General features: G+C 41.4%; 1 protein-coding gene across 5 annotated transcripts in view; it reads right to left on the reverse strand.

Annotated features, from left to right (window-relative positions):
• Positions 1-18,693, reverse strand: part of TGFBR3 (transforming growth factor beta receptor 3) — a 124,645-nt gene that overhangs the window by 47,269 nt on the left and 58,683 nt on the right. For all 5 annotated transcript variants that reach the window (XM_083847453.1, XM_083847450.1, XM_083847454.1 and 2 more), the window contains one exon: positions 3,944-4,081. In XM_083847453.1, the coding sequence (XP_083703579.1) occupies positions 3,944-4,081 (138 nt within the window). The remainder of the gene's footprint in view (positions 1-3,943; positions 4,082-18,693) is intronic.

The raw sequence follows: 18,693 nt of genomic DNA on the forward strand, positions 1-18,693 counted from the left end.
ACCTCAGAGAACTCAGCTACAACAGTGGTCAAAGCTCAAGATACCTGTGCTTTACAAAAACACTTGTGCACTAAAACAGTGCTGTTAGAAGACGCCTGACCTCCTTATCTTGCACAACACTGAAACGGCATTATGTACACCAGGCAAATACAGCATTACAAGTTCTGTAAACCTTACTGTATCACTTTTGACTTAAGGTTATAAAATATATGTAAATTTTACTTGTTTACTGCCACTCCCTTCTCTACATGAAGTAGTGCCTTTTGACTCTCAATATTGCAAATTAGTATGTCAGTAACTCAGCTGAATATAACCAAGGCAGTTCAGAGTGCATTCAAGAACTGCATTTATGTTACTAACACAGTAACTTATTTACTTTGCAGCAAAATAATCGTTATTTAGATCTTCTATGTCGGTTTTTAACAAGATGCCAACATTTTTTCTTAAGACCATTTACTAATGCTTTCTCTGCTTTATAGGTGGGAAAGAAGCACAATGACAACACAGTAAGGCAATGGACAAGTAAAGAACAACTCCCTTTAGCACCTCTGTGCTGTCCCAGAGAGCTTCCTCCAAAGTACCATAAGCATCACTCTCGGAGTATTTTCCTTATCATCCATAAGTTCCAGAAGTTAACAATTAAACTTCTTCACTTACCTAACTAGGGATCAATCAACAAAACTGCACAATTCATACTTTACATACAGTATAGTAATAAAACTGTGAATGATTGTCTTGTATGAGAAGCCTGAAAAAGGGGCTGGAAAGTCAATGGTTATCCTGCCTAAGGCTTCCATAGAGACAGACACAATAGTTATGACACTCCTATGGTATGCGTGACACAGATTTCTGTTTTGAGCATACAATTCACGGACATCAAAAAAGTGTTGTTGTTTTTTTAATTTGAAATCCTTTATGATTCAAAATATTCCATTTTCTGGCTTGGCTATACATTTAATGAGAATGAACAAGACAGAGCTGCAGAAGTACTCTTATAAGCCAAGTATTTTCGAACAAGGGCCAATGAAGTACAGCAGTTCTGCACTCTGCACCCCTTGCAGCTGTGATTTACACTCTTAAGCTTAATTCTCTGAAATTTGCTCAGGGCTCTGGCAAGGAGGTAGGGAATCTTTCCACTACTAGAGCTGAAGCAGTATGTCCATCTGCTCCACGACTCACCTGGAAATCAGAACCCTTGGTTCTGCAAAGGGGCAGGCAGTTTCTTCAGGCCAGAGGTAGGCCTACTGACTACCTGGCATGGCCTGGCACAGACAAGGAGCTGTGCTGCAAAACTAGAGCCGATCTATTTCTCTTTGGAGCGTCGCACTTGTCCACAGGTGCTCTGGTTAGGACTTCCTCAGCATTTCCCATAGTTTTCTGTGATGCATGATTCTGTGCTCTTTTTTTTCAGAAACTGCTTGGGAAAGCAGTGCATTTGGCTTTGTGAGCAGGGCAGAACTGTGAAAAGGCAATGGACAACCATCACAGGTCAAGTTGTTCAGCCTACTAACCCAACCGTAACAACTACTGAGAACAAGATGTGGGAAGGCTTATGAGACCCTGAGAAGACATTTAAGTTCATTTATGTTTGCTGCAAAAAATATTGTCTTAGACAACACATAAGATAAAATGCCAGTGTGAGAGGGACTCCGAGGACTAAACTTGGGCAGTAACAGTAGATCAGTACCCCGGTGGTGGTTTTTTTTGTGTTTTTTTTTGTTTGTTTGTTTGTTTGTTTTTTCCCCTGGAATCTTGTTCTTCAAGCTCCTTACAGAAAACAGAAAACAGAATGTGGTGGAAGGAAGACTATAAATTATTTACATAGCACTTGAGATCCCAAATTGTCAAGGAGAGCTCTTCAGATGTTTAAACATGATTAGGGACAGGTCAGCACTGAGAATTAGTTCACTCCTTGCAATGGAAAGGCCATATCTCCTATCTGAACAGCTTACTGTGAGCAGTGTTACCCCTGTGCCACCGCTGCGTGGTGAGAGGACAGTGTGAGGCACCACAACTTCCAGCCCTTACCATCACCAGTGGAGCTGAGGAGGCTAGAGTACGGAGGAGGAGGTGGCTCAGCCCCACCAGGGCGGAAACAAATCTGCAGCATCTATCAGGTCCTTCTGCCTCACCTGAGAAACCACTCAGCCCTTCCTGCAGCATCAGTGGCCATGCTTGCTGTGGTGATCCTTGAGGTCAGACAACTTTTTTGGCATGAATTACAACAGCTGATGCTCAGCTCACATTTTCACATCTTTTTTGTTTTCAAGCCTGTTTCAAGCCAGAAGAGCTTGAAACAGTTTTCTGAAGCAAACACTTAGCTAATCATACAGTTTTGGCAGCTGAGGCCTTAGGCAAATTCCTATTGTTCCTATGCCTTACTGCAGCCCACTGAAGCCCTGCTGAGCCAAGCCGAGCAAGCCCAGTACAACCACAGTCTGAACGCTGGCATGATCTGCTGAGCGGAAATGGATGGCTCTCAACAGAAAGCCTCTTCACTTCCAAAGCCAAGGCAAGGCAAAGGAAGAAGGAAAATCTGAAGTGGAGGAAAAGAGATAGCTGAAAACAAATTAGCTGATATGAAATGGGAGTGATGATGTCAAAAGTAAACTGAAAATATGACCAAGTCTTGATTAACTGGTAAAATGTGCTGATTCTTTTGATCAGAAGAGGAGTGAGGACTCTTATCATCATCTTGTTCCTCAGTCATTTTCTGAGCAGACCTGAATTGTACTGGTTGCATTAAGGGCATATACCAGGAAAGGTCAACAAGAAGATAACAGTTAAGAGTTTCTAACAGATTGAGAAAAACTGAGATTGTGAACACCTCAGAACACAAGCCAACCCATGTTCTTTACACCAGTCAGTAACAAATTGCACTGGAAACAGGATGGAGTCCTTCGCAGTTCGAAGTACCAAAGGTATTCCTACTCTTGTACTCTGATGACAGGAAAAAGAAATCTATTCCTGTGAGCAATAGGTCTCTTGGTGCACTTAATGGCGTCACCATCATATCAGGTCAACAAAGAGAAGTATCCCTTCCCAGTGTGCTAACTGCTGCAGTCCTGACCATCCTCCCCTCCTGCAGATGTGCAGTGACCCCATTAAGCTCCCTTCAGGTACTGCAGAAGCAGTCACTGCCTACCACAGTCAGCTGTGCTGGAAGAGCAAAGTTAAACCCTATAAGGATATAGCTAAAAATAATCAAGATTAGTTCTGCAATTAGAGTTGAATACAGTAAAAGCTGCAACTTTAATAAAGACGACTCATGATTAGACATGATGTCACGCATTAAAAATGTAATCCAAACAACTTGTCTGTTTCGCTACAAATAGCAAACTTGAATGTCCTGGCAAACTGTATGGACATGATTTACAAATACTAGGTAATATTTGGATCCTACATTACAAGCAGTGCTCCAGTCTTTCTGAGAAATAAAAATGATTTCATTCTGGGCTTAGCTCGGTCATTTCAATAGACCAAGCTTCATTAGAGACATAAACCGTAATTGTACATATTGAGCTCAATACATGCAAATTCTTGTTTGGTCACAGACCCTACAACTGGCATTCACCTGTAATATTTCTCATTGCTTTGACGCTTTTTGCATTATATTATCAAACTTCTAATTAGGACTGGCAACCTTTTATAACCTCACAACTTTGTGAACTGGAATTACTGCTGGTGTTAAAAAAAAAAAAAAAAAGTAATTTTGGTTCCTTTTCCTTGAATTCACATAACAGGTAATTAGGTACTTTTTCCCCAACTGCTTTGCCCTGCCACCTAACTATACCCCAGAACCCTACACTGAAACTTGACCTTGTGTTAACTTTTCTTTTTTAAATGTATGTTTAAAAACTTTCCAAATGAATGCCATGAACTCAGTGTCTTGTGAGACAAATAGCTATGAAACAGAGCAGGCCGGAGGACTGTGTATACTTACAAAGAAAACTCTTCGGATTCCAGGTGCCAGTCTTTCTGTTTTTAGCTTCCAGTGCAGAGGCAAAGGAGAGTTGAGAAGAAACACCAGAGGCTTCTGGTGAATATGCACGGATGAAATTGGATTCAAGTGTAATGTGACCTACAGAGAAATACAGAAATACATGATTACTTCCTTACAAGTTTCAAAACCAAAGTGGAATTTGAAACAATGAATCAGAGGTCATTTTTATATACATTATGGCTTCCAGCACTAAGACCTCCTGACCCGAGATTATGGACTAAACTACTTCCCAAAAGATCAGTCAACAGAGCACAGATAAAGAATGAAACGGTTAACATTCGTGCTCTATGCTTGCAAAGCACTGCTAAAGTGTTTAAGAAAACCTTGGCAAATGCTGATGAAAAATAGCTTATGCAAAAGGTCAAACCACTAAGCTGAGAGCTGGAGAACAAGGAGATAAAAAGAATTGCAAAGAAAACTCTGATTTCTGATGGTAGCCTACAAAGCTGGCTTAGAGCAGAAACCTCATCTGCTAATGCTATTAGGGCATAAATCTAACCTGCAAAATATATAAAACTAAACAAACAAAACAGAAGAAATAAATCCAGAAAAAAAAGCTAGAAGTACACTAGCTTATGGAAGGTATTCCAACAGAAATTTGAACATACTCAGGAAAGAAAATGCTCATCTTCAGTGACAGAAAAGTGTACATGGAGAATATGGTCCCATGGCATCACAAAACTGAGAAAAGCTGAAGAGATGACTCTTTAAACACACAGTTTGTTCTTCTGGAAACCCTTCCTGCCCCATTCTGCATGTCACCAATGCCGCCCCTAGAGAAAGGGCCCAATGCCAGGCAAAACTCAGCACATGATAGAGAACAACAGTGTCAGTTTTTAGAATACCACAACTTGCAATTGAAATCACACCATCTTTAAAATTTCTAAAATGTCTTTTAAGCAGTCAGTACTTGGCTTGATAGTTCATCCTGCTTTGTAGAAGAAAAGCATTAGGAATACAAGTGAGGGGTCATACAGCACGGACACCAAGAAGGCGAGTCTGTGTCTCACAACAGCGGGTTGCCGCTAAGTTCCCCGACGGAGAGCCACAACTCTTTGAAAAGAGTAGAAAAGGAATAGAGGGAGCAAACATGAACACAACCACAAGTTTCAGTGGTTGCTCACAAAATTGAGCATACAGGTAATTCAGAATGAATTTTGCCTCCTGCTAGAGAATCTGAGAGGAAACCTGAGACACAGCAACCACTCCGTATTGATTACTGTTTTATTCTTATATAGGGGTAGTGTCAGTTCATTTACAATTAAAATAAATGCAGATTCATCTAATTAGATGAAAGCTAGAGACCAAACTGAACATTAGCTATCCACGATTGTTTAAAATCTTTCCAAAAGGGGGGGGGGGGGGGGGGGAGGTTTTTTTTTCCCCCTCTACTTCCTTTACTGAAAAGTTCACTTCCAGTGCAAAGTGAAAGTCAAATCTAGGTCTCAGGTCTGACAAGCACCTGGAGGGCAGAAAAAAATCAAAAACTTTTTCTGCTACTTAAAAACTTACGAAGAAATGACAAGCAGTTGGCTATGTGCACCATGCCTATCGGTTAGCCTATGATTCCATGCAGAATTTACCTGACTCTTAAGACACACTGAATGAATTATCTTAAGTAACCACAGTGGAACGAGGTGTCAATCCCCACTGAACACACCTCTAGGAGCAATTCCGTATTTATAGTAAAAACAAACCCAAACCCAAACTATAACTCAATTCCAAGATCCATTGCCAGCATCTCCTTTTCCTGCCTGCTGTGGCTATGGCTTTTTCCATACCAAGCAGCCACTCCTGATGCCAAGTTAGAGAGGACCCAGTGAAGGCTGGAAGGGTTATCGGGATGCCTGGGAGAAAGGAGGCAAGAGTGCCCCTCCATGGTGCTGCCATGCTGTGGGGGGCTGGAACGGGACCCTCCAAATAAAACAAGTCCCAGTAAGCGGTGTCTGAGCCTCTGCTGCACCAAGGTTTTCTTCCAGAACGGGCTGCGAAAGGCACCTGCTCCCAGACACTAACCTCTCATTTCTTTAAATTTTTATTCCCCCCAATCTACCCTTTTCTCTTTGAATGAATCCAGAAACGTATAAGGTTTCCCCATACACTTTCTCTAAATGAAATTTTACCATCAACTGGCTGAACCTGCACATCCGTTCTAAAGAAATAACATCTTGTCTTTTCAGAAGCAAGCACACACTGGCTAATGAGTGTGTCTCTGACTTGAGAAAGGCTGAGCACCTCCATTTTCCAGGTAAATGCAGTCAGATCTCCAAGTGCTTGATCTCTCTCAGCAGGAGGCCTGTTTGTATTTATGTATTTCCAAAAGAAAACATTAAGTACCACAGATTACCATGTCTTCCGGAGACTGCCTTTCTTTCCATTTTCTGCCTCAAAGGAATAAAATATATCCCTTTAGGAAACTGCATGATATTAGCTCTCTGAATGCTAACAGGATGACAGAGACTTCATATGCCAAACAGTCATGATCTTCGTTATAGCCTGATGCTTTAAAGCAGGTTTTATAAAGCCAAAGTAATTCTTTTAGCTGAAAAAAAAAAATGTTTTGTTATTTTTCCCCCCCAAGGCCCCCCCACTTTGTTGTTCTGTCTAGAAATGGAAAGAGCTAAAAGTAGAAAGGAAAAGGTGTTTAGAACTGTTATTAAATTCACTGCCATAAAAAGCTTTCATTAATTCTTGTGTTTTTTCAGGTGTAATCACAGCTAATTAGTAATGAGCTGTTTAAACTATTAAATATAATTACCTTGTTCTGGGGTTATGTAATATAGTTTTCTTACAAAGCAATAAAAATTTTGTAATCTAAATTTACCAAAGAAGCCAAGTTAGCCAAGTTTTATCTTTTGCAGTCCTTATCCAGCAAATATGAGTTCAAATTTTTTTCAATTTTTTTCAACTGCAAATGGCAGGAAGTACATTTAACTGTAAACTCTCCAAACTGTCAATGAGAAAATCTGCTGTGCTAAATGCGGTGAATATTACATATGTCCACTCTTACAACATGAATTCATTGCCACATTTTCACAACCAAAGGAAAATTGGTTTCTTCTGATCCCAAAGCAAGTAAAGGCTAACGTAAATATTTACAAAGTGAGCTATAATAAGTTTATGTATTTAAATAACCAAGAATAGAGAAACAGTAACAGCATCCTGATATTGGCCAGTAGGTGCACTTACTTTGGGTTTGCACCCTGCTTGTGCTTTTATCAGAATGTCAAGTTAATTCAAAGAAGATGCTCCTATTAGAAATTTTAAAAATTCTTGCTATTTCAAACCTCTGGTATTTATTAAAAACAGAAATGATGACAAGAAATATAACACACTTCATCTCAGAAATAGTTAGGCCAAGTCCTTCGGGTAATTAGAAAATGGAGAAGTATCTCTGTTTCAACTGATCTCAGACAGGTTTATTCAAAGCCAACGTCTCATCAGACAACACAGATGTTTTAGACTTCATGAAGATTTCTGCCTGTTAGTTTGGTCACATGAGAGCATAAGATGAAATCATACCACCTTAGTGAGAAAATCAGACTCTTTGCAACTGCATCTCCTATTACATTTCCTAGTCGCTATTCCTTTAGGCTTCAGAAATTAAATATGCATATAATATACACATATGGTTATTTCCATACAAAGTTTGAGTCTTGCTCAGAAATAGTGGTATATCTATGCATGCCTTTGGCTGGAATTGTAGCATAAATTATATCACATAATGGAATTTTCCTACATTTTTGAATGAAAAATGCAGGCTGATCTTTGAGAAAACTGCAGGACTTGAATCCAAAATCAATTAAGTTTTCATAAATAAATTTAAGCATTCTTGTAAAACTTTTCAGAATAAATGTGATTTTGCATTCCTGCACTCATTTTGATCACGAGCAAGACAGCAAACCACATTATGTGGAATTCATATCCCTAGTCCCGGACTTGCTAAATAATACAATTCACATGCACACGCTCCTGCAGCAACCTCTGTCACTACACTCCTTGACAAATACATTCCCTGTCACTATACTTCTCGGAGTCCTGAGCACCAGCTAGGCATTTTCTGGTTAAGAAATCCCACAGAGCTGCTCAACAACTGCTCAGCACCATCTTGGTCACATTCTTTCATAATTCATTTTTGCTTCAGGGCTAGCTCTGATGATGAGCACCTGGCCAGCTTAGCCTGAATGCAACTGTTCCCCCTGCGAAGGCCTATCAAAGGAAGTCTGACAGTGTAACTGCATCCCCACCTAGTATTTAGAATTGCCTCATCATCACCTGTGCTTGACGATACACAACAGTGGCATCTATTATGGGAGACTTTTTCCTGGTCCCAGGAGAGATTTTCTGGGAAACCGCTGGGAGTGCCTCTCCCACTCCTACCTTAGAGACTGAAAAACTTAATAGGACTTTAAGTTGTTACGAGCTCATGACATTGACACAAGGGAAGTACCAAGCTTAAGCTATAACCAGCACATCCAGCACAACACTGCCCCTCTGCCCTCTTAAGCTTTCTGTTGCCGCACCAGTGCTCCCACCTTACCCCTGTGTGACCATCCAGCACGGCCTCCACCGCTGCAAGGGGTGGACAGGCAATGGAAGACCCTCATCCCTACTCTCCAGCAATATCTGTCACCAAAAAGTCATGTCTGTTAGCGTCTAGGAACCCATATATTTGCTGAATCCTACACGGTGCTCTCTTTTCCCAGCCACGTTTTCCTCCCGTCTCATCTTAGTTTGTGAGCTCTTCGAGGCACGTCCTTTCTCAAATGTCTAGACGGTTCGTGGCACCTTCGAAACACCGCATAAATTAATAGAAAGGTACTGGATCATTTCAAACCACCAAACAAAATGTTTCTAATTAATAGCATAAGAGCTAACTAGAAATTTTCCCTTTCTTTTTGTATTTTCACTGGCAGATTTCATATTATTAAGTATGTATGTTAAGCACTGCCCGGAAACCCCGTTGGAAACCAGTCCTCCATGTGTGCGGCTCTGTACAGCCAGATACAGAGACCTGGTGCAAAATCCTGAACCCACTGAACTCAGTGGTAAAATTCACTACTTCTCTGAACCTCCCAGTGCAGCCTATTTTTTAAGTGATGTATATAAAAAGAGATATTCTCCACCCGTTCTTGTAAGTTCACACAAACCTACAATACACGCATTTTGTGCTCCTCAGCAACGCACCACCACAAGCCAAATCTTCTGCATCTCAGACAGCTCTCTCTATATGAGCAGTTTGGTCAAACAACAACGAGAAAATTAAACCAGAGTCATTAAATGTAGTAAAGTGCTTTTAGGTCACCTAGTGCATTTAACAACCAGCTGCTATGGCTCTGTCCACATTATTTTTAAAACATATAAAGGAACAGCACATTAACCAAGCAGACAGCAGCATAACAACTGCATGGGAAAATAAGACCATGTGGTCCAACACATCTCTCACTCCTTGCGAAGGGCTCATTTGATTACCGAGCTGATGTGTAGCCAGCATTTTTGTTGTGCAGTCGGTATTAGGCCAGACCTTCTGGACACGTGTGTCAGCACTGGCTCTTTCAGGAAGACTCAGCCTCGGGAGTTGTTTGTCAGAGCAAGCTGCTCTTCCAGGCTCAGGTCTGCCCCTCCCAGTCTCCTTTGGCACACACTCGCTCCTCCAAATAAGTGACTAATTTGCGAGGAATACGACAACTTGGTCATAAGTAAATATTAAATATTAAGGCTATACTAAAAATCCGTAAAACAAAACCTACAAATTCACAAAAAAGTGCATTACAGCAAGAAAGGATGTAACTATGAATATGAAATTAACCACAGAGAAGTTTTGCCATTTTTTATTGAATGAATCTTTCAATATGTTTTAAAACTGAAAAAAAGAAGACTTCAGGAAGACACCACATTTTATAGGTGCCATGCCTTTTCGACACAAGCCAGCCATGTCTGCCTGTGCACATGCCCATCACTACTGCCTGCTGACACACTTTGCAAAAGTTCCTTCAAGGTTTCTCGCAGATGCATGTGACAGCAACAAGGTTAAGGCGGCTGCAGAGGTTTCTGTTTCCCTGGAGATGGCAGTTTCATGGACGGCTGAGTGTCACCACAGCAACCAACTGCAAAAACAGTCTACGGGCTCCTGCCCCATTACTCTGCTAAAGCAATTTGTACTATGTGAAAGGCAAGGGCACAAAAGCTGAAAACGGATCAAAGTAAACACTGCTGCTAAAAAGTACCATTTTGTTCTGCTGACTTCAAGGCATCAAATCACAGACTCTGTGTTTTGTTCTAAAAGATGAAAGTCAAGTGCCAAGGATTTGCGAGGTTGAAATAACTATTCCAGAGTGAAGTCCTTGAGATAAATTCATGGCACATTTTCCAAAACAACCACTACAAATTTGTGCAAATAAACCAGGGTAAAATATGCTGTGCTGTACTGAATTACACTGCCCAGGCTAGGACAACCGTTTCATAAGACAGAAAAGGAAAATTAATTTTAACCCTCAGATCATATAAACGGATTTTCTGACTTACACTGAAGATGGATTTATGACTTCTTAATTTACTGCTCAGCTGCAAAGATGAAGTTAATTAGTACCACGCAGACAGAAAATTGAAAATATTTATCACTGCCCTCTATAACTGTTTTCAATCTAACATTATATTTATATATGTTATTCTGAATTGCAACAAAAACTAGTATGAATATTATCTTTACAGATCATTGGTGCATACTATCCAGTATAAGAGGTTTAGAATTTCTACTGAAACTCACTTGAAAAAATTTAACTCCAATACATTGGCTGTAAAAGAGTTCAGTCAAAGATTAATCCACGAATCCACCTCAAAGGGTGGGACCTAGTACTCTATCACTTCTCAAAAAGTGTTTAGCAATTGCTTTGGGAAAAATCTCTAGGTTATTTTTTTGATTTTTAAGACAAAAGTAATGAAAAGGTGTATTCTTTAGGCAGAGACTGGGAATTCAAAATGGAATAAGTATTTTATCCATTTTTTGGTATTTTTGCTATGCTCTTTAAATATTGTGTTACAGACTCGATACCACGCCAGCTATAGTAGATTGCAATGTACAGTTCTCAGGAGCCAACAGCTTCTGGGAGAGAGTTTGCTGATTTTTCCAAGAAAGGCAAAATATGTTCTTACGGTATTACCTCTGAAGGTAATTTTGCCATCCATGCAGCCTTTGCCACAGACACACCAAGCTTTCTTCTCTGTCAGGCCAGCACTAAAGGACGCTGCTGCCCAAGTAGCATGCCTGAGCCACACTATCACACAGTGAGCAACGCAGCAATCCCCCCACAACTGTAGGGAGCAACATGGCAATGCCAGGAGAGAGTGGGTTGCTCATTTTATCATAAATACACAGCTGTAAGTGGACTGGCGTTGCCTGGACCTTCTGACCCACGTTCTACAGATCAACTGAACTGCAATTATAGTTCAGTTGTGAAAATCATGGGAAAGATTCACCCTGGCATAATTCCATTGAAGCTCATGGCATTAAGCCAAATCCCATAAGTTATTTAATAAAAACCGAATGCTGTTCTGCAATATTCTGACCCTTATGAGGTACCCCACAAACTGGAATACTGGACCCACCAAAGAGAAGGTATGAGAACAGAAAGGTTGATAAGGGCAACCCAACTGTGGTCTAGGGCCCATTGCGCACTCTTCGGTAAGAAGTACTACCAGAAACCTTTGACCATAAGGTGCTTGAAATCTCTTTTCTAATTTGTTCTGCAACAGAAGCTAAAGGTCAGGGTGTGCTGTGCTAGACACAGTACAAGCACAACACACAGCTCCATCCTCAAAGAGCTTACAAATCAAGACATTCAAGTCCTGCACCATGTGTGTGCCAACATCCCCTAACAAACTATCCTGAAGCATGCATGACCTCCCCAGAGGGCGACCTTAATGTGAAGATGCACTATTAACGCCTAAGGAAAAATGGCAACACCAATGTTTGTCTCTTCAAGAGGAATAACAGAGCAAAGCTTCCTTTGCTTTGAGAGAGGACAGAGCATAACCCCTAACCTTTGGTAACTGCTGCGCTTAGAGCAAAGGAATATATTCTAATGGGCACACAGACTTTAAAAAGGAGATCTAAGGTCTACCCTCAGAACAAGCTTGAAAGCTAACCTGCCCACCCACTGACACAGTAGCTATACTCATAGCCTGATGAAAGATTTGTCCAACCAAAACAAAAGCCGGGGAGCTTACAGCATATTTAATTGCTATCTGTAGTCTCTCTCCTCCCTCCAGCCTAAGTTCTGGTACCTTTCAAGCCCCAGACATTCAATGACCAAGCTGAGGATTTGTGTAACAGGACGGAATTACAGTGCATTTAGATCTCCTCATAAGGATTTGTAATTCAACTGGTCCGGCTAATTGACTGAAAAAAAATACAAGTAAAATTAGTGCTAAAACATTACCAAAAACATCACAACAAGAGTATGTGGCCCGCTGTATGGCACTAAACAAACTGCTCAGTACCTGGCAACAGCGTCATTTCTATCTGCTTCAGAACTGATGTTTTACTGCACCAGCGATCTTTCTCCTCAGAACTGCAAGGGTAAGCAACTGCACTGTAAGTTTTTACTGGAAACGCAGTCACTGAAGAGCCCATTCAGAAAGCACAACAGCTTGTACAGCATCAGAAAGTTCTGACAGAGACGTTGCAAAATAGTGCTTCTAATTTTCTGAAAACGTTGGATCATTTCTGCCCACAGCTCAGCCACATAATTTATCTTTAGACAAAAATGCAGCCTGCTCATTTCTAGTGTTCCAAAGTTGTTATTTTAAGCAGGAGCTGCCAAATGTAATCACATTATGTTAGATGTTAATCATTTATGCAAATACCTAAGTAATGCAAAAACTAGGACCCAAGCTATCCCACAAAAAAACAAAAAGACTTGGCGAACAGGCAGGACAGTTACTGAAGTCCTATTTGCACTAGCAAACAGTACTACTTCCACAGTGCAGGAGTAACAAAAGGGGAAAAAGGAAAGCTAGTTTATATAAGGAAAGGTATTTGAGAAGACAAAGGGTAGCAAGTCATACTTGCATTAATACAACTATTTCTGCAATGATTTTAAAATCATAACCCTAAGAGTTTACCATAGATTTCACGTACAGACTGTACATGTGTGAACTGCCTACTTTAACTTCCTTTACCTGCATAACACAACATCCAGCTTTCCGTGTGTATGCATTTCAAACCAGTTTTTGTCTTCAATGTTATCTCATCTCTTTATATAGTTTGGAGAACCAGAGAGCTGAAAAATGTAAGTTTCAAAAACTTCTGGCTGCAACGAATAGAGCAGACAGTCAGTCTCTGTGCAAACATCTCTACTTTGCTCTGCCACCTAAAGTTAATCTTCAGATGCTATCCCTGTTGTCTTGGGCACCTGCAGAGCAAGGGCTGCTCACAGCAACCAGCCCTCCACTGTTGGTGCAATAGAAAACCCGTGCCCACCACCATGAGGCTGGGACCCCTGTGCCCATTCCTGCTTTGACCCTAACTAGATGCTTGGGCTCCTAAAGATTAAGTGAAACCATTTGTGCCATCTGCCCTTCCACAGAGCAGTCAGGCTTCCCAGAACTTGAGACCTAAAAACACATCTCGCTCAGCTTTGCATAAATCAGTAGATGTCAATACTGTTCACATGCTGTATAATGAATCCCAAGAGGAAAGTCCTCCTTTTATACATTTTGTGGGAAAATTTCTTGTCTTTAGATCTGTCTAAGGACACAGGATCCAATCCTGCAAGCCTGAAGTACAGCATCTGCCCTAATGTTGTCCTATTCACAAAACGCTATCACATCAGACTTGCAAGTTTAACAATTAAGGTACAAAGCGCATAGAAATAGGAAATGTTTCCCCAGATAATATTCTGCTCTGTACCTACTTGTAGATAAGTAGTTTTTCTGAGCTTTTCTTTGGTAATTTACCTGGGCTGAAAAGTGAAATCTGATTTCCTACTCCTCTCCCTTTCCCCATCCCCAAACTATTATTGAGTACTTGCATCTCTGCATTAATGTTGCCTAACACCATAAAAAAGGGGGGGGGGGGGGGGGCATGAGAGGCTGCCATGTTGGAGGCTCTATGAGCCTCTAAAACCCAACTCCTGTCCCAGAGAAAATGCTTCTTACACAAATAAAAGATCAAAATTCAGATAGGACCTTTTCCCTTAAAGGCATTTAGGGCATTTTACAGGCATTTAGCCTGTATTTTTAGCAACTTAGATGTGTGCTAGGCACCCACCTAGATGCTACACAGTACTACAGTGATGCAGTAACGCAGCTGATACACCTTGCCTCTCACCGGGTCTCATTAGTTATAGTACCAAATTAATCCAGGTTCAAAGACTCGGTGTCAGTGTTCTCTCATCTCTTACAAGCTCTGACTGTAGACACAGCAAGTTCACCTCAACTGGAAAACACCATGCAGACTTCACATTGCACACAGTGTTCTAAGAACATCATGGCAAAACTGGAATCTGAATACTGAATTTCCAAATCTGAGTGGAAATCCTGAACAGCTGAACACCTTATTTTCTGCTATTTCAAAAGCTGCAGGTGGAGAAGGGGAAGATGCTACGACATGGAGGCTTCACAAAACAGGAAAAGATCACTTGCAACATATATGAAATAGATCATGGAAGACTGCAGGACAGAGGGTTTCACCACTCTGCGTGTAACACACCTTGCTCTTCAAAGGTTTTGCAGCCAGACCACACATAGATGCAGATAACCGGAAAACAGAAATGCCATTCTGCAGGTGTCTTTTGGAGAGGCACAGTCAAATAGAGAAGTGTAAAATATGGAGCTCACATTTCTATTGGACATATAAAACCAAATTCTTGGTTTCCAAGCCAGGGTAAAGAAGAGCATGTGTGCACATGAATCATAAAAAAGTGAAAACTTAAGCAGCAACACCAGATTTAGGAAACAGCTTTGTTTACTTTATTGTCAGTAACCCACCAGCCTGAGAGGTGGTGCAAGCGTTTCTGTAAGGCACACACTCACAAGTGGTAACAGAAGTTAAATACAAAGGAAACTGCTCTCAAAAGTTTAAACAACTGTAACCAATATATTGTCTTTCTACTCCCCTACCATCGGGTAGGTCTTCATTCTTTCCAAATTTTTTTTCAAGCTCAAAAAAAAAAAATCGGAACTTTTAGTCTGTGCAAACAAAACAGTATTCTGGGAATATTTTAGAGAATGAAATTAATTTCTCTAAATAATTATATAATTAATTTCATAATTAATTAAATTACTACTTTAAAAAGCTCTAAGAAACCAAATTTTCTCAGTTTATCAGCACTACCTATGTAGGTAGATTTAGTATACGCTTGCAGAATCAAAGTCATGAAAACCTGACAAAATCCTCCAGAAGATGTAAATGAGGCTGTCATGCAAGTATTTTCATGAACAATGATGTCATTCTAAGCACTTCTTATCTGCACAGTCTTGCTGATTCTTGCTTGAAAAGAGATTTAATGAAGAAAACACTGGCTTGCTTTCCAGCTAACAGTGTAATAATAGAGTGCACCTTCCTGTTTGCAACGTTTTTCCATAAAGCTTCAGGTGCATTCTCCGTGTCCATTTTACCCCAGTCTAAGTATCACTTGCAACCCAAATAAGCAGTGGAGGAAAGAAGACATGTTCCAAGACATGTTCTGAAAAAAAAAATAAAAAAAATAAAAAGCAAGTGCCACTGTGCTTCTCCGCTAAGCAACGGCATACAGAGTAACGTCCAAAAAGGCCTCAAACTTTCACTTCAGCACCTGTATGCACTAACAGACTGTGTCCATGTCTGCAAATGAAAAAACTGCTTCAATTCGTTTTAATTCAATTACAGAAGCGTAAGCTAGACTTCAGCTAATCTTCAGGACTAGAGAACACTGGTCATTTTCAGAAAAGTATTAGGTTTTAGGACTTTTCCCTCATTGATGAGATTTGGATCATCACCAAAAATTACCTCTCCTCCTGGAGATGCTACCACTACTGTCATGCTTAATCATATCTATGACATGAACTCCAACCACAATAAAAACATTTCTGTATTTTAAACTGCCAAGGCAACTGCTAAAGACACACTGTCCACTATAAATTACCTATAATTCCTTCGAATGTTTTAAAACAACCTAAATTTCATCTATTTGTACCTCATGGTGGTGTTATTTTTGCATCTTCTCCTTTAAATAAGTTTTACCACTGTGGAAGCATTCTGTTTTTGTTTCACAGGGAAAATGAGAAACTTCTCTAGAGAAACACAAACTTAGGTACATAAAAAGCATTAGCAAAAGCACGATTTACATATGCTTTAAAAAAAAAAAAAAAAGTAAATGTTTCTTCCTCTTATCTTCCCACTGCAAGATTTTACTTTCTCAGCTGATACAGGAGAGCGACTGAAGTGACTACTCGGCACAGCAAGCTCCACACAATTTATGTTGGAAATCTTCCCTGCTGCTGGGAGGTTGGAGAACAATTCCAACTTTTGGTTCAAACAGACACTCCAGAGAACAACATAAACATGGCCACTCATGACAAGTGTTGCTTCAACATCTCCCTCACACACACAAGCCCAAAGCTAGACTGGAACCTGCCAATCAAGCTTGTGATATAAGTGGACTCCTGGAAATGCCATCACTTCCTTAATTATCTTTTCTTGGGAAAGTAACTATAGACAAAGCAGTGATTTATAAATACTCGAAGCCATGTCAGCCACTCCAAGCTTTCAGGAGGGAAGGGGAGAACAAGAATGTGAATCACAGCTTATGATCTAAATCAAAACATGTGCATCTGCCTGAAAGAACGTGTGTGCGCATGTGCACAGTGTGCTTATACACGACTAGTAGAGAGGGAGGAAGAAAGCAAAGACTTGTAAGTCTTCTAGTAAAGACCATGGCAGCTGCCCAGCTCTCTTTACAATCCTGCAAGAGCAAATCAGTATCTGTGGGCACACGCAGCAGAGGAAAACAAATGTTAGTAAATGTTAGACTCCAACTTTCAGCTTCCAACAGGTCATTTTAATAAGTCAGCAAAACCGAGCAATTCAAGCAATCAGAAAAGTCATTCTAACATTTTTTTCTTTTGAACCCTTTAGCCTCTTGTGGTGGGCCTTGGCATTGCTTCACTCACAGTTCCAAGCAGCTCTGTGAAGCTAAGAATAAGTCTGGTTTTCTGCGTGCAGTAAACATTCCCATTTTTAAAAACAGAAAATACCAAGGGTTTGCTCAGTGCTTTCCAAATCATGAGAAGTCACTGTTGCCTCTTTAAGAGTAGACAGGCTTCAAACAATACTTCTGCAGGACACCAGGCTCTGCACAAACAAGCTCTTCCAGCTGACATGTGACTTCCTCTGGCACTTCTGGTGGGCAGAACTGGGAACGATTGCCAAATTCAATGACCAGCAATTCCTGAGCTGACTGAAAACAACCCACAAAGACTGCAGTCCAGAGCAAACAACATGAAAAACCCACAGAATCACAGAATCGTCTAGGTTGGAAGAGACCTCCAAGATCACCGAGTCCAACCTCTGACCTAACACTAACAAGTCCTTCACTAAACCATATCACTAAGCTCAACATCTAAACATCTTTTAAAGACCTCCAGGGATGGTGCCTCAACCACTTCCCTGGGCAGCCCATTCCAATGCCTAACAACCCTTTCGGTAAAGAAGTACTTCCTAACATCCAACCTAAAACTCCCCTGTCGCAACTTTCGCCCATTCCCCCTCATCCTGTCACCAGGCACGTGGGAGAGTAGACCAACCCCCACCTCTCTACAGCCTCCTTTAATGTACCTATAGAGAGCGATAAGGTCGCCCCTGAGCCTCCTCTTCTCCAGGCTGAACAAGCCCAGCTCCCTCAGCCGCTCCTCGGAAGACTTGTTCTCCAGACCCCTCACCAGCTTCGTTGCCCTTCTCTGGACTCTCTCAAGCACCTCCATGTCCTTCTTGTAGCGAGGGGCCCAAAACTGAACACAGTACTCGAGGTGCGGCCTCACCAGAGCCGAGTACAGGGGGACAATCACCTCCCTAGACCTGCTGGCCACACTGCTTCTTATACAGGCCAGGATGCTGTTGGCCTTCTTGGCCACCTGAGCACACTGCTGGCTCATATTCAGCTGCCTATCAACCAATACTCCCAGGTCCTTCTCTGCCAGGCAGCTTTCCAACCACTCATCTCCCAGCCTGTAGCTCTGCTTGGGGTTGTTGTGCCCCAGGTGCAGGACCCGGCACTTGGCCTTGTTGAACTTCACACAGTTGGCCTCAGCCCATCAGTCCAGCCTATCCAGATCCTCCTGCAGAGCCTTCCTACCCTCGAGCAGATTGACACATGCACCTAACTTGGTGTCATCTGCAAACTTACTGAGGGTGCACTCGATCCCCTCATCCAGATCATCGATAAAGATATTGAAGAGGACTGGCCCCAGTACTGAGCCCTGGGGGACGCCACTAGTGACTGGCCTCCAACTGGATTTGACTCCATTCACCACAACTCTTTGGGCCCGGCCATCCAGCCAGTTTTTAACTCAACAAAGCGTACGCCAGTCCAAGCCAAGAGCAGCCAGTTTCTTGAGGAGAATGTTGTGGGAAACGGTGTCAAAAGCCTTACTGAAGTCAAGGTAGACCACATCCACAGCCTTTCCCTCATCCACTAAGCGTGTCACTTTGT

This window comes from Anser anser (assembly GCF_964211835.1).
Source record: "Anser anser genome assembly, chromosome: 8".
In the NCBI taxonomy this organism is placed as follows: domain Eukaryota; kingdom Metazoa; phylum Chordata; class Aves; order Anseriformes; family Anatidae; genus Anser; species Anser anser.